Consider the following 15,242-nt stretch of genomic DNA (forward strand, 5'->3'; position numbering starts at 1 on the left):
GTACCCAAAATTTGGCGGCGCTGCGCGCCGCCGTTTTTGCACTATTTCCGAAAAACCTCAGGGGGGGGGTTGCACCAACCCCCCCCCTACATGGGCGAGGGTTATAGGTAGTTATAATTGTTCTGCTCAACAACAATGTTTTGCTCCATAAAGACATTGTAAGTACGTGGAGGGTCGGAAGAGATTCGTCAGTGGTGTGCTGGTCCACCGGCATGAGCGGTTCAGTTTGCTTCAATTGCCTCCGTCTTCACCAGACCTAATTTATGCGCTGCCTCCGTCGTTTGAAACAATGAAGTTGCCCGAGCGGTCAGTTGCCCATGCCGCCATTTAAAACCACGGACACCATGCTCGACTGTTGCTGTGCTAGTCATGGGATGTAACTTTTATACACCGGCCAGTTGCATTCCAATGCGCTCCCTTCCCCACCACAACACCTTTACTTTCCAGCTCCCCGACGTCGGGCGAGGGCACCCCGCAGCTCCCCGGCACCCTCCCCCGCACCCCGGCGCACGCTCAGCCCCCCGCCGGGCACCCGTCAACACCCGCGCCGCCCAATTAATCGGTGACGGACCGGGCGAGCCGCTCTCGCTCTCAATGCGCCACTCTCGCCGCCTGTGCACCGCGATCGTCACGACCGTCGCCGCGCGCCACAATGGGTGACTGGAGAGTGTGCTGAGAGGGATGACGGAGGAGGCGGCGGCGTGCGCGGTCTGTGCGGCTCGTCAGGTATTTGTAACCCACCACCGCCTGGCTCAGCGGTTCAGACCAGAGGGTTACTGGGGAATTTGTGACTCAGGTGTGGGTGAATGTTCTTCTGAGGACTATCGGCGTCTCTATAGCTGATCCCCTTCTACAGTGTGTGTGTGAGGGGGGGGGGGGGATATCCAAAGGAGCAGTGGCAAGCGTAGCAAAAAGCCAGACGCTGGGCTATGACCTACGGGCCAAATTCAGGATGTCCCGCCTGATTAACCATGAACCATCCGGCCCTTCTTCACCGACGCCTTGGGTTCCCTTGCTTGTTACGAAGGTGAGCCGATCTGTGGGAAATTCTCGGGAAGTCTCCCCGGTAGCGGGTGTTGTGCCATGGGGCCGGTTTATTGTGAGCCGACCGACCCCACAGACTGTGCGACAACAGTGCAGGGACACGTCACAGGGACCCAGACACGCTGAATGGACCCGCGACATACAGTCTGTGAGTTATGTCGGACCGCACAAGATGAGGCTCGCGATAGGACTGTATAATCTGGATTTATATGGACGGTGGAGACCCTGGATTTCTGTTTTACAAGGAGTCCGACTATTTTACTGCGGAGTCGTGTCGAGCAGCTTCTCTTCCCGTCTGACGTGGGACTGCCACCGTGACTGAAGCAGGCTGGTGAGAGAGAGACCGTGAATTGGATCAGCGTGCGTGAGGCGCAGCGTATGACAGTCGCCATGGATTGAATCGAAGTGGATTGCATCCAAGGTAGTAATAAATAGATCACTACGGATGGTGAGACGATGAAATATGATAAATCAGGGGACGAACGTCAGCAAATGTTGTCTCCCAGCTCTCCTCAAGACGGGGATGTCCAGGGGCAACGTTGTGAAAAGGTATCGGGCTAAATGCTTGAAGAAGGGAGGCCCAAATCGGGGAGGGGGAGGGGAGGCCCGCAGCGGGTGGTCCCCTGGACAAGGGTCACTGGGCCAGCCTGCCCGAACAAAAGGGCCACCTGATCTGAGAGTAGCTCACTAGCCCCCTCCCCTCCCCTCAACACCGACAGTCTGGAGGTTCTCAATGGGCGGGCTGGAACAACCATGCAGCCGCTGCACTCCTCCGACTGACGTCACCACGGAGAGCGCGTAACTGACGTCAGACGGACGGCATAGTGGAAATTTGATGCAATATTATGCGAAAGGCATAAGAAACGCATTTGCAACGCTTTCCCGATGTTTTAGCTGGCAATAAATTGATCGTTTCCCACGGTGCCTATAGCTGCTGTACTCCCGACATGCTCGACTGTTCGTCAGTAATTGTAATACTGATAAGCGGAAATAAAACAACAGTAGTCGTCCACTCACTTCACTGAGCAGAAAAGGATCGAAAACACCACGTCTACGAGAGAATTCCATTTGATGCGTTCTCATAACGGGACTCTTTGAATCCACGGTGGTCGGCACGGGACGATCAGTATTCATTTCCTGCGTGCTGCAGGAGCCGGAGCGGCTGTCCTGGCTGTCCGTCACTGTTGAATTGGGTCAGTTGGCCGAGCTGGGCGCCGCCGCAGCTCTCCCGGGCCGGAGACCGGCCGCTCAGAGCTCTGACGAGCTGTCACAGCTCGCAGCAGCTCCCTGTGTGGAGACCGACTCAGCAGATGTCACACTGCCCCGAGACAGCGGTGAAGGAGCCGGGCGCCGGCTAAACCGCCGCTACCGACACCATTAGCATGATAATGGAAATGGAAATGCTGTTTTTTTTACGAACGTTTGCTGTGGACGGCGAGAGGTGATGGGTTGCGGTCGGTGTGTGTCCGGTCGGTCCGCTGTCATGGGGGATAAAGGTGAACTGTTTAGGTACCGAGGCCTCTGTCGGTCCTCGGTGGACAAGCCCTGCACTTTTCCAGCCGAAGCTCGGTAGTCCTGCGAGACAGGATCAGCGAAATATGCCTCGAGCTGTGAGCCGTGACGACACAGAACAGCTCTACTCCGCTGCACACGCACACACGCTTACGCACTCTATTTGATCGGACAAATGGCGCCGCAGGTGTATTTACCCACTCTACAGCCGGCCGGGGCAGGGGACCTACGTGTGAGGACCAGGAGTGGGGAGTTTGAGTGGAAGGGGAGATGAAGGCAGGGGACTGCTGAAGCTAATCATTCACCCGTTACGTGGACGGCGACTGTGACCGGCCGGGTGCAGATCACTCTGATCCCTGATCGCATATATACCGGTCGAAGAACCCATCTTGGTGGCGGCGTATAAGAGCGTTTACTGCTGGAAGAGAGTGCGTAGGCGCAGCCGAGAATGGCGATCAGCAGTTGGCGCCCACGCTCAAGTTAACGCTCTGCGATCGGCAGTTTTAACAGAGGACTTGGAACAACACTTACCGCTTCAATTGAAGTCAGTAAATAACCAGATACTATCGCAAATTGGGAGCTGACTTCCGCAGCTTTCTGCCGCGCAGATTGATGATCCCGATAGAGTAAACGCCTCCCAGACGACCGTGTGGGGACAATGGCGGCCTGTCGGCCCAGTCAATGACGCCGCGCGATTACAGCGGGCACGCACCGGGGCGGCGGCGGGGGCGGCGGCGGCGCGGCGGTGCGGTTTCAATCGGTGCCGCCCGCCGCCCAGATAGGCCGGCATTTCGGCAATCCGCCGCCCCGATACCGCCGCCCCGCTGAAAGGAAAATGAAAATGGACTCGACTACCGGGCATACAAACACCCGAGTTAGCGGCCGCTGGCCGTCCGGCTGTCTGCAGGCGCCGCTCCCAATCGGACCAGAGCCGCCTCAGCACGCCCCGCCCGAATCGCGCGACATTTGGCCAGAATGTGTTTGTTTGGGGTGTGAGGAAATCGCGCGCTCGAAATATCCAAGACAGCGGCTGTGCGGAATCACAACTAGCTGCTTCTCGCTAAACGGATGGCTGTGGCTATTGCGTCGCCTCAGGCTGGGCATTATCATATTTTCTGAAGTGGTTGCAGCCCACGAGCTCGACTGCGCTCGCTGAACTGTGCTATTGTTGGTCCAATTCGTCTGCTCTTCAGTGCGCTTAAGAAAGCATGTGCGCTTTTAAAACCTTAAGCAAAAACAGCTATTTATTTTAACCAAAAGTACAAGAAAAGTACAACCGTTTCTTTCTCTTCCATATACCTACATCCAAATTTTAGGCCAGTGAAGACACAGCCATTCTTCACTTTGCGTCTGAATATTTAAACATTAATTGCTGCCCGGCGCTTCTCTGGGAGATGGGATTTAATTAGCCCCGGCGCTTGACGTCAGCTCTACTTTACCATCTACAGCTGCGAATTAGACCAACAAAGCCGTGCTAACTAGGTTACTGTCACGTTTTAACTGAACAGGCGAACCTGCCGCCGCTCGCCTCTGGACCGTGGAGAGCGTTACGTCAACTCGTCTCCTGTTTCAGCGATGGGACGTCGCCGTCGTGTGTACGCCGGTCTGCTGACCAGCCTGCTCGCAGCTGCCCTGCTACGACAAACAGAGGGTGAGTCCGCCACCTGCCCGCCACTGTGCGGCCCGCCCCCACAGCAAACTCGGACATCCTTTCAGCCATGGGGCGAAGTGCGAGCGCCATTTCAGTTTGGTGTCAAATGACCTTCGAGATATTACGTGTTTTGCACTTTGAGGCTGGTGTGGCCCCAGGCGAGTTAAGGTGCATTTCGCAGAAGTATAATGGTATCTTTAATCGTGATCAAACTTACCTGCTCCCGCGCCCCGCTGGGGGTCCTGGATTTCCACGCCCTGCTGGGGGGGGGGGTGTTTGAACACCCCCCTTGTAACTCGGCTCCTGGGCCACGTAGCGATACGCGGAAGGTGGCGTTCGAAAGAGCGTCAAAAATAATGACGAAATCACTTCAGTCAATTTTTTGGTCAGGTCAAAGGTCAGGTCACCAGAGGTCATTGAAGGCAAAATTTCGCCGATTTCCAGGTCGAATGTCGAAAATTTCCAAGAAGCTAACGCATAACTCGGGAACCAATAGAGCTACAGCGCCGCGGAAAAGTGCATTCGATAGCCCTATTAATGCCCTTTCTCAGTAATTCTCTCAGATTTGACCTAACGTCAACGGTTTTGCCTGCAGGGGGCAAAAACTGCAAAAATAGCCGATTTTTTCGGAAACAGTTTTTCTGCAATAACTTTTGACCCAAGCCTTGTACGAGCTTACTTTTACCGGCATCGTGTTCCTCTCGTCAAGACGCATCGAATGAACTATAACTTGACCTTGAAAGGTCAACTTGAAGTTTTGACCTCAGGTCAAGGTCATGACCTGACCGGAAAGGGTCATGTTGTATATCATTCGATCCGTATCGTCGAGCTGAACACATATAAGGCGTTTTCATCGCTCTAGCATGCCTCTATCAAAAGTTATTTGCGAAAAACTGTTAGATACCATTCGTGACCTAAGATGACCTCAGGGCACAAACAAGGGTCACGGACACCATTTTCATGTTCAGTGTGTCTAAAACACTTGTAATTCGGTGTTTGGGAGTGTTTATAATGTCTTTCGTCCAAAAGAGGCGCATTTCAATTTTCTCCCATTGACTTATAGGGGAGGTCGCAAAATTGACCTGACCTTAGGTCATCGATATCAAAATTCTGAGATATAAATTTTGTACATGCTATTGCTCTTAGCAATCGCTGAAAGTTTCAAAGCGATCGGTCACTCGGTGTAGCTATGACAGACATTGAAACTTTTTATGAGGTGAGGTCACTTCAAGTGACCTGGTGACCTGACCTTGAATGACCTTGGTCTGAAATTTTCACAACATGTGTAGAATTGATGTATGATAAGGTGTACCAAAAACGGCGGCGCTCCGCGCCGCTGTTTTTTGAGATATTCGCGAAAAACCACAAGGGGGGGGTGTTCAAACCCCCCAGCAGGGCGCGGGTTAATATGCGGGTCATCCCTCCTGCTCTGTGGCGAGTTCAACGTCCCAGCGTGGGAGAGTACGAGGACGCACCGGTCAGATTCAATGACGTCACAGATGACTAGCGCAGAGCAGCTTAGGGTAGCAAGGCTGCACCATTACGTGATAAGATTGACTGCGGAACAAAGTCGCTAATGGATAACGGTAGCGTTTGAGTTCGGGATTGATAGATGCTGAAAGGGATGGGAATGGCTTCCTGAATTGGCTTGGTTTGCGTTCAATGAGCTGGAAATGAGGTGAAATTTGAATGCATACCTATGCTGCATTAGAACATAGGTCTAGAACATATGTCTCTAAGACCATAGGTTTACTTTAGTAGCAATAATGACTTTTTTACAACATATTCAGTTTATGTTTGGTGATATATCCAATTCCAGAACGACAAATAATCATTTTCCAATGAGAATCTATAATGGCAATAACCATTCTTTGCTTGGCGTAGAAAAGTGACTAACTGTTTGCTCAAGAGTTGTCTTTTTGCCTAGCGACGCAAAAAAAAAATCCATGACCAGGGGATTTGTACTTGTTTGGGATGGAGTTTCAATTTCTTCTACGGCAGCACTAAATTTTGTTCTGAGTCTGTTACAGATGAGAGGACAACCCGACCACAGGAGTGGATTCCAGTCTGCTATGTCGGAGGTTGTAGCAACTCCGACATAGCAGGTTGTAGCAACTCCTCTTCGGTGTGCTAATCTGTGACTAAGGCGAACGTTGCATCAACGTCTAAGAGCGCGCGCTGAAGCTCTTACCAGAACGAATTGGAAACCAGCGAATCGAATGGTAAAGCTAATACCCACTAATCACGCCGCTTCTGGCCCGGTGCGACTGACAGGCCGATCAAAACCTCTGCCGGCGAGATTTGGGCCGTCACACGACTGGCTCGTGTCCAGCACATCCTGCACAGGTCCCGGCCAGAGTGAAAGGCGGCGCTCCGTCTGCACCGCAGAGAGCTCGTCACTCATCGAGAATCATTTTTAAAAGCATGAAACAGGAAATGTTTCGCCATACAAATTCGTGCTTAATGACGTCTTCCACTTCGTTAGGCTATTAATTAGGTAAATAGCGCTGCTTTTTCAACGTCATTGGAGCATACCACGTGCTGCTCGGGCGGGGTCGGAGCCGGGCTGATCGGTCACTCTGGGCTCTGCTCTGCGAACCCTGGGAACCCGCGCCGCCCGGCGATTGCTGACCCGGGGATGAAAGCGGACTGGATGCGTGCGTGACGAGACTTATCTGCAGGCATTTAGCGGCGCAAGCCGACGCCCTCGATAATCCACTGACAGCGCCGATAGGCGTTTCGCCGGCGATTCTGACCGGCCGTATCGACTGTGTCGGATTGGATCACGGGGCGATGAAGACCGAATAGTTAGGAAGTTATATGTGAAATGGTGGGCTAAGCGCAAGAGCGAGCTGGCCATGGCTACGTTCCAAACATTCCTTTGTGGGCTTGGCCATGGACGCTAGCATTAGATAGGCCGCGAAGTGAGCGATAAGTTAGTGCTTTGGTTTGTATGAGGGAGCTACTGTGTGCGTTCGATACAGATAATGAATATTCGTCATCAATTTCATTTGGAAATCAATAATAAACTATGATAAGCTAGTTCTCCCATAACAGCAAGATATATCATATAACTGTACCTAAATCCTGTTCTCACTCCCGATTCTAAAACGTAGGCATGCGATGTTCCCTGATGAGATGTTACGTTCCATTCGAATTTCGATGGTCTTCCTGCTTCAAAGTCCACGACGTGATCTCCCGTCACTGACCCCTGAGACACTGACGCTGACGCTGACCCGTGCTGACGACAGGCTGCTCGGAGCCGCTGGGTCTGATGACGGGCGAGGTCGAGGACTGGCAGGTGGCCGCCAGCAGTACACTCACCTCCGACCCCAAGTGCAACACCAAGTACGCCCGGCTGCACGGGCCCAACGGCAAGGCCTGGTGCGCCGGCTACAAGAGGGAGGCCGAGTGGCTGCTCATCGACCTGGGCGTCGAGGCCACGGTGGGTGACCAGCGGGGATTCACTTAAACATGCTGGCGATGTCACCCTTTTCCTGGGGTTTGTTATAGTTTGATTTAAAAAGAAATGTTGCTGCTATTTTGCGGTGGAAAAATGCTGTCAACATTCAATTATCCCTGTTTAGTCTGCAGTTTGGAAACTTCACCCAGCAAATCGTAACATAAATATAGATGAGCTGAGCTTTGTTTTTGTTCCAATCCAAACTTGACGAATGAGTTTCACCCTACATTGCCATCGATATCGTTTACATTTCTGGCTCGTTAGACTGACATTGATGACAGCCGAGAGATTCTATCCACAAGCAAACTATCTATTCGAATAGCATTATTGATGACAAAAGAACCAAGTGCAGCATATAGGGAATATCAGAGGGTATCAGCGTTCTGAGTAAATAAAACACACTGCTGCTCTGGAAAGGTGCATTAATTACCTTTGCTTTCCGAGACCATGCCAGTCATAGCGTGACATTCTTCAGTGACCACTGCACGTGTGGCACACCTTGCAGCGGCAGACATCCTCTCTGTCCTAACGAACTTACCCACGGAACGTGTGTGACATTGACTGATCCTCTGCCACCAGATATCCAGTGTGATGATCCAGGGCCGGGGGGACGGCAGACAATGGGTCACCAAGTTCGTCATCTCCTACAGTGACGACGCCTACACCTGGAAATTCACCAACGACATCTACGGAAAGAAAAAGGTGCTGAAATGAATTTTATCGAGTGCTGCTTTTAACTTTACGGTTATGTAATGCTGGTGATTTATAGTCTTGCTTGAGGTTGTCAGAGGGAAGAGACCTGCGCTGGAATGTTGTATGATTACAATGTTTCAATTATTTGATGTTAAGATACAAGTGGGTTTATTAGAAAAAAAGAAGTTGATGGTCCATTTATCAACCGTTTCAGCTTTGCCTTATGCTCGCCAAAAACTGCTGCATTTCAGACATTCACTGGCAACACGGACTCTCACTCCCTGCGTCATCTGTACCTGGATGAGCCAATCACAGCTCGGTTCGTTCGGATCCATGTGATGGAGTGGCACGGACACCCCAGCCTGAGGATCGAACTCATTGGATGCCAGGGTAGGTAACTATGTCTTAGGTTAGGTTAGGTTACTGTTTTACAATTCAGCAGGGTTTCATGCATAAAACTGTTATTGGGCTAAGTGGATATATGTATGCATTGATTATTTCACTATTTTCACGTTTTCAGATGACTTTATTTACGTTCCATGTCTGTGTTTGATCATTATGTTTCAGAGTGTCGTCAGCTGATGCTAACCGCTGTTTCAGAGCGCCGTCAGCTGACGATTACCCTGTTTCAGAGTGCCGTCAGCTGATTATTCCCCGTTTCAGAGTGCCGTCAGCTGATTATTACCCCGTTTCAGAGTGTCGTCAGCTGATCAGCGTGCCCCCGCACGCCAAAGTGACGGCCTCCAGCTCTCCGCGGTGGAGAAGGAAGCGCTCCTGTCAGCCCGAGGACGGGGTCATCTTCAGCAGCTCGGCCTGGTGCTCCAGGCACAAAAACAGTGAGCGATCTTTGACACCCTTTGCAAAGTGCCATTAACTCATAATTTTCCTTTTTTCTGTGTTTTTGTTTTCCGGCTGCTTGATTTGCAATCCAGCATGAGTAGTTAGTGTCTGATATAGGACTTTGTATAATGGACTTTTGAAGAAAAAATCGTCTTGCTCGTTATGAATATCGATGACTGTTCTAACTTCTAATATTGACTTATTTCAGGGAACCAATGGCTGCAGTTTGACTTTGGCCCTCCGAGAAAGGTGACCGGCATCCTGACCCTGGGCAGAGGAGACGGCAGACGCAAGCGCTTCGTCACACAGTACAGCCTGTCCTACAGCAACAACAGCGTCGTCTGGCATTTCTACAAAGACGACAACCACCTCGACCCCAAGGTCAGTCCATGACCGTATTCAGCTATCCAGCAAACCGATCATGATTAATCTACCAGCTCTGGTTAGCGGGAATGTCGTCCATGTTTTAGACGGGAGTGTCAGCATAGGACTGTCCTGCTGCCACCTGACCCGTGAGTCGGTGATCTGACCCTTCAGCCAACCTGTGGGTCGGTGTACTGTACCGTCCAACTGACCCGTGGGTCCGCGGCTGTACCGTCCAACTGACCTTAGGGTCGGTGTGCTGTAGCGTCCAACTGACCCGTGGGTCCGCGGCTGTACCGTTAAACTGACCTCTGGGTCTGTGTGCTGTACCGTCCAACTGACCCGTGGGTCCGCGGCTGTACCGTCCAACTGACCCGTGGGTCCGCGGCTGTACCGTCCAACTGACCCGTGGGTCCGCGGCTGTACCGTTCAACTGACCCGTGGGTCCGCGGCTGTACCGTCCAACTGACCTCTGGGTCTGTGTGCTGTACCGTCCAACTGACCCGTGTGCTGTCGTCGACAGGTGTTTGCCGGCAACATGGACACGGCGACGGAGCGTCGTCACTACCTGAACCAGCCGTTCGTGGCCAGCTACATCCGGCTGCACCCGGTCGACTGGAGGAAGCAGATCGCCATGCGGGCCGGCGTGCTGGGCTGTCCGAACCGCGGCCTCTGCGGGCCCGGATACATCCGCGTCAACGAGGGATCACCCTGCAGTGAGTACTGATTTTGGGGAATGAGTATGGCGTGGACGCAACTGTCCGGTGAGACAATAAATCATGGATGTACCTAGTTCTCGGACGCAAACCGAGCTGAAAGCAGGTATACTGTACTGCAATAGCGCATTGTATTGCGGTGCAGTATCAAATAACCGCTATACATAGGTGTCGATACAAATATAAACAAGTATCTAAATTACTTATCACATTTTGATAAACTATATAGACATCGACTTTAAAAGAAACATGATATCCTGCGGTGTTATATTTCAGTTTCACCATATCATAAAACAAACATAGTGTGCTGCATTCAATGCGGCTCCATACCTTTCATCTTTGTAGTTCAGTCGTTTCCGGGACCTAACGGACCTAACACGCAGAAAAGACTGTCATCATCACGCGACGTCCTTGCGTTCTGATGGCGACGCCGCTGCGTATTCGAAATGAATTCAGTATGACGTGATAAAACGCTGATTAGCTGCATGTTTATGCCCAGGTAGCCTGTGTTGATGTCATTCCGACCCTACTCATAGATGCATCGTCTTGTTCTGATTGTAGCCTGTCACTTCAATAATGTCAAACCGCACCTGAATCAGTGTGTCGGCCCCGATCAAGGCATTCCGAAGGGGACACACCCGCGCTATTTTCCATTTCAAAGGCCGAGAAACAGCTGATGCACTGTGCCCTTCCTATACATTTCGTCGAAGTATCAAATCGGTCTGTGTTCACGCAGTGGAGAACCTGGCGTACCAGCGTCCGACCTGGGTGAACGACAAGCGGCAGAGCTGGAAGGACTGGACGTACGGCAACTCCAAGCTGGCCGTGGACGGCGACGAGAGCCATCACCTCAACAAGTGCGCCATCCTGGACAACTATTACGTGGACAACCCCGTCTGGATGGTCGACCTCGGGCGCAGACGGGAAATCGAGGGAGTCGTACTGGCGCTCTGGGACGGCAAAGGCGAAGGTGAGCTGATGTTGTACGCGTTGAAAGTCATTAGAAACACTGACGATAGGTTCATAAACAAATGCTTTTAAATTGTGAATATTGTCATATGCAGGGTGCAATACAAACATCTTATTCAACACGTGATACCATAATTAATTTTAATGTGGAGCTTGGACACCGTAGCGTGATGCGAAAGTAACGCCCTCCTCGACTTCGCTCTCAGACCAGTCGACCCAGTACCGCGACTACGTTCTCAACCTGGACAAACTGAGCGTCTACGTCAGCAACAAGCAGCACGTCGTGAACGCCGAGGAGGCTAGCAGCACCAAGTGCGACTACGTCACCAGGGACAACAACGCCCTGTTTCGGCCACGCCTTCAGGTGCCCTGTCCGCAGCCACTGAGGGCGCGCTACGTCTACATCAAGGCGTACGGCGTGCCTAACCGGTGGCGTAAGCTGTTTACGGCGATCCTCTGTGAGGTGATGGTGTACTAACGCGGTGGATTTAGGATCCAGCAGAGGATGCTGGTCCGTAGACAGACACCTAGTCACCCTCCGGTAGGGAGGGATCGAAGGGAGCGGCACTTGTCCTCGTTCCTGTAGGGGCCGTTCGCTCATCATACCTCGTTCAGCATCTGTAGTAGTTATATGGTCCACCAATTGGTCACCCATTGGTGACCCATTGGTTACTGTGACGTCCACCCATTATGGGTGTCTATTTAATTGGCAGCTTTGAGCGGACATCCAGAACCGCTCGCCTGGTTGTGGGCGATAAAGTTGGAGTCAATTCAGCCCCAACGTGCGGCAACGAACCGGCTGGTGTTTCCTTGTGGCTCTCGTGTTGCTGTTGAACATTGACATGTACTGCTCGTAATATGATTTTGTCGCAGTGTATAGGATAAGGTACAAGTTCCATTTAATTACTAGCACTTTGCCGGCATAGCGAATCTCAGCTTGATGTAACTGTGGTATACTGCTCTTACGACTTCAATAGTGCTATGATAGAATAACTGTTACGTCTTCAATAGTGCTATGATAGAATATCATAGAAATGCTGAATATTGTTGTGAGCACTGTTTTAAGAGACATGGACATACTTAAAAATATAATAAAAAAGTAGCAGAGAGAGCGCGAGAGCGCGAGTAACCGAGTGAGAGCGAGTTGAAGAAGGCGTAAGCCGAAAGCTCCTCGAGATTATCTGGCCTTTTTACGATTTTCGATTTTAATGATGAGAGTACGGTTACTTTTATTGATTATATTTTTAAATTCTGAATATTGTGCAATTGCGTTCATAGGCTCTCTAATATAAGTCTATGGAACTCCCCCAGGCCTTTTCAAGGCGGAAAGCATTCAATTTTATGCAGACGTCCAAGCTGATATAAAATTAGGAGGCTGTTCTTAACCCGGCAGTTGCTGGGGTATTTCGCCACCCACCGTTTGCTGGGGGGGGGGGGGGGGCGTTAAACGCCCCCAGCCGATAACTCGAGAACCAATAGGCGCAGCGAAACGCACGAGGCGGCAAACGAAAGAACGCGACGAGACGCTTCAGATGAGTACTTTAAAGTTGAATTTTGAGGTCACAGGTCGGGTCAAGGTCAGGTCAAACACCTGAAATCGGGCTTTCAGTAGCATGAACTTCAGGACTTCGCAATGGGCGCCTCTCGTCACAAACTCTGTCAAAACGGTGCAAAATCCATCATATAAGGCCTACAAGAGTATCAGCTCCATGAAGGGGTCAGTCAAGCATAGGTCAGGGTCAAGGTCAGGTCAACCGGGTAGGCACATATCCCCGAAAATCAAAACTGATATTCGCAGCCTGCGACACGTGTTTTATGGGTAATTTGGGGCGTAGAACACGATGGTAACATTCATTTTATCATATGTGTACGTGTTTTGCTCAAAAAGTTCAATTTAACAAATGCATGTATCATGGTCGTGAAGTAGTCACGAGAAATTGCCAAGATTCAGTTCAAGAATTTGGAAAATGTGGAACGATAATCAATAATCGAAGATAGCCATTTGATTGTTCATGGCATTGGCAGTCTAATGGCGTTTACGGCATGTCTGTATGTTTATTCTGTGATTTTATATGATTTTTTGAACATATACCGTTTTTGGTCGAAAATTCAGAAATCATGACGTCACTAAAACCTCGATATCTCAAAAAAATTTTCCGACTGATTTTTTTTTAAACTTTGTCACAATAACCTTCAATTAATTCCCTACAGGTACCCAAAATTTGGCGCGCCTGCGGCGCGCTGTTTTTATGCTATGGCCCGGCGAAAAAAGTGGGGGCGTTTAACGCCCCCCCCCCCAGCAACTCGCGGGTTAAAAAACGACTGATGTATAAAAACATAAGACGTTTTAAGTCGCCAATCTAACTGAGCTGTCCACTAGCTGACCAGTTGCCGATGCTACCCCATCTAACGGGTCACACGTGGGACCACGTCACCGAGAGCTGATGGATCGCGCCGCAGAAACAATGAGCTATTGACCCGGCCCGCCCGGGCGAGGAAACAGCCGGGGGCAGCACATGGAGAGACACAGCAGCCTCGGGAACCAGACATCCCCGGCTAACAGTGTTCACTGAGTGTCAGACAGCTGCATAATTAAACTAGCTAGCTAGTTAGTTCTTAGCACTTAACGACTTTATGGGGATAAGCACTAAGATTGACATTGACATGTGCCTGCAAAGTGCAAACATATGCATTTTTACTTAATTCAAGAAGCCTAATGAGCACGGAGTTTTATAGCATATATCGCCTTTTCTTTATGCTTGAAAAGTTTGACTGACTCATGGGACAATAAAAGTGTGCATAAGTAGACTCCCAACACTGGCATAGCCGTCACACATTTTTCCCGGCCGCCCTTCGGGTCAGAGCGCAGGTTACACGCCAATGTGCTTCATTTCTCCAAAGCAACTGCAGTATCGTACAGATTACATCTTGTAATGAGTGTTTTGTTTTATACAAGTGGCTTTTAACGGAAACTTGATGGTTATTTTTGGTTTTACGTAAACATGCACTGTGTGTAGTCAGATATTCACTGCAGACAAAATTTAAGGCTGAGAATGCGTACGCTCGGTCCTGATAAAACGACATGTGTTCCACTTTTGCAGGAAGAACGGTATTGGGCTCTGAAACTAGCGCAACCAGCAGCTGATTTTCCTGTTTTTCTTTGAAAAGAGGCTTTAAAGGAAATAGTTCACTTTTTAACATGGGTTTTGAACTGGAATAGCAGTTCCGTAGCTTGGGCTGAGACGAGCATAAATCAGGAGCTTTTACAGCCCAACGATCACCCTAGGCAAAGATATTCTATTTCTCGTCCCGAAAAAGGTGTCTTGCGTTGAGGATGTGTGCCTTGCATATATTTCCATCCAGTATGAAAAGAGCATGGGTCCCGAAAATTCTTCAGAAACTAGAGAAATTATCTACGAGAACTCTAGAGAAATTCTCGTACTGATCAATTAGGACATTCAGGGGAACATTATCAGATCGAGCAGATCGCCCAAATGCCGGTGGCTGCGATAATTTCTCTGTTTCTGAAGAATTTTCGGGACCCATGCTCTTTTCATACTGGATCGCGTGTGCCTTACAGAAACTGAAAAGTTCTTCCTATATCAAAATATAGAAAAAAATCTTTTGTTATAAAAAGGTTTTATTTTCTTTGCTGATTATTTTGAACATAAAAAATCATAAATCGTTGCAAAAAAATAATTTCGTGAAAGTGAACTATTTCCTTTAATGAGACTTGATGGCTCGTTTCACTAGTGTTTTTAGATTACATACTTAAACGTTTATTCAATAACGGGCAGGTTGTGAAAGTCTACATGGTATTGGTACGTTTTCACGACGGCCATCTGGTACACATTTGGTGCACATCTGGTGCAGATCAGGTGCAGATTTGGTCAAATTAGGTTCAGGGTATCTCTTAGTAGCTATCAGCTAGGGTAACACTAATTGCTTACATGCCTGCTTTGTCGTATTATCAGAGAGCATCATCGATTAA

The 15,242-nt window shown here is 49.9% G+C and overlaps 1 protein-coding gene across 2 annotated transcripts in view; it reads left to right on the plus strand.

Moving 5' to 3' along the window:
• Nucleotides 1–12,498, plus strand: part of LOC122379276 (lactadherin-like) — a 96,762-nt gene extending 84,264 nt beyond the window's left edge. For both annotated transcript variants that reach the window (XM_043361315.1, XM_043361316.1), the window contains exons 2-10: nucleotides 4,130–4,207; nucleotides 7,459–7,652; nucleotides 8,250–8,372; nucleotides 8,615–8,753; nucleotides 9,059–9,199; nucleotides 9,412–9,584; nucleotides 10,090–10,282; nucleotides 11,019–11,252; nucleotides 11,458–12,498. In XM_043361315.1, coding sequence (XP_043217250.1) covers nucleotides 4,130–4,207; nucleotides 7,459–7,652; nucleotides 8,250–8,372; nucleotides 8,615–8,753; nucleotides 9,059–9,199; nucleotides 9,412–9,584; nucleotides 10,090–10,282; nucleotides 11,019–11,252; nucleotides 11,458–11,729 — 1,547 coding nt within the window. In that variant the 3' untranslated portion in view covers nucleotides 11,730–12,498. The remainder of the gene's footprint in view (nucleotides 1–4,129; nucleotides 4,208–7,458; nucleotides 7,653–8,249; nucleotides 8,373–8,614; nucleotides 8,754–9,058; nucleotides 9,200–9,411; nucleotides 9,585–10,089; nucleotides 10,283–11,018; nucleotides 11,253–11,457) is intronic.
• Nucleotides 12,499–15,242: the final 2,744 nt, after the last annotated feature.

The sequence above is a fragment of the Amphibalanus amphitrite genome, unplaced genomic scaffold (genome assembly GCF_019059575.1).
Source record: "Amphibalanus amphitrite isolate SeventyFive unplaced genomic scaffold, NRLGWU_Aamphi_draft 000074F_arrow, whole genome shotgun sequence".
Classification (NCBI taxonomy): Eukaryota; Metazoa; Arthropoda; class Thecostraca; order Balanomorpha; family Balanidae; genus Amphibalanus; species Amphibalanus amphitrite.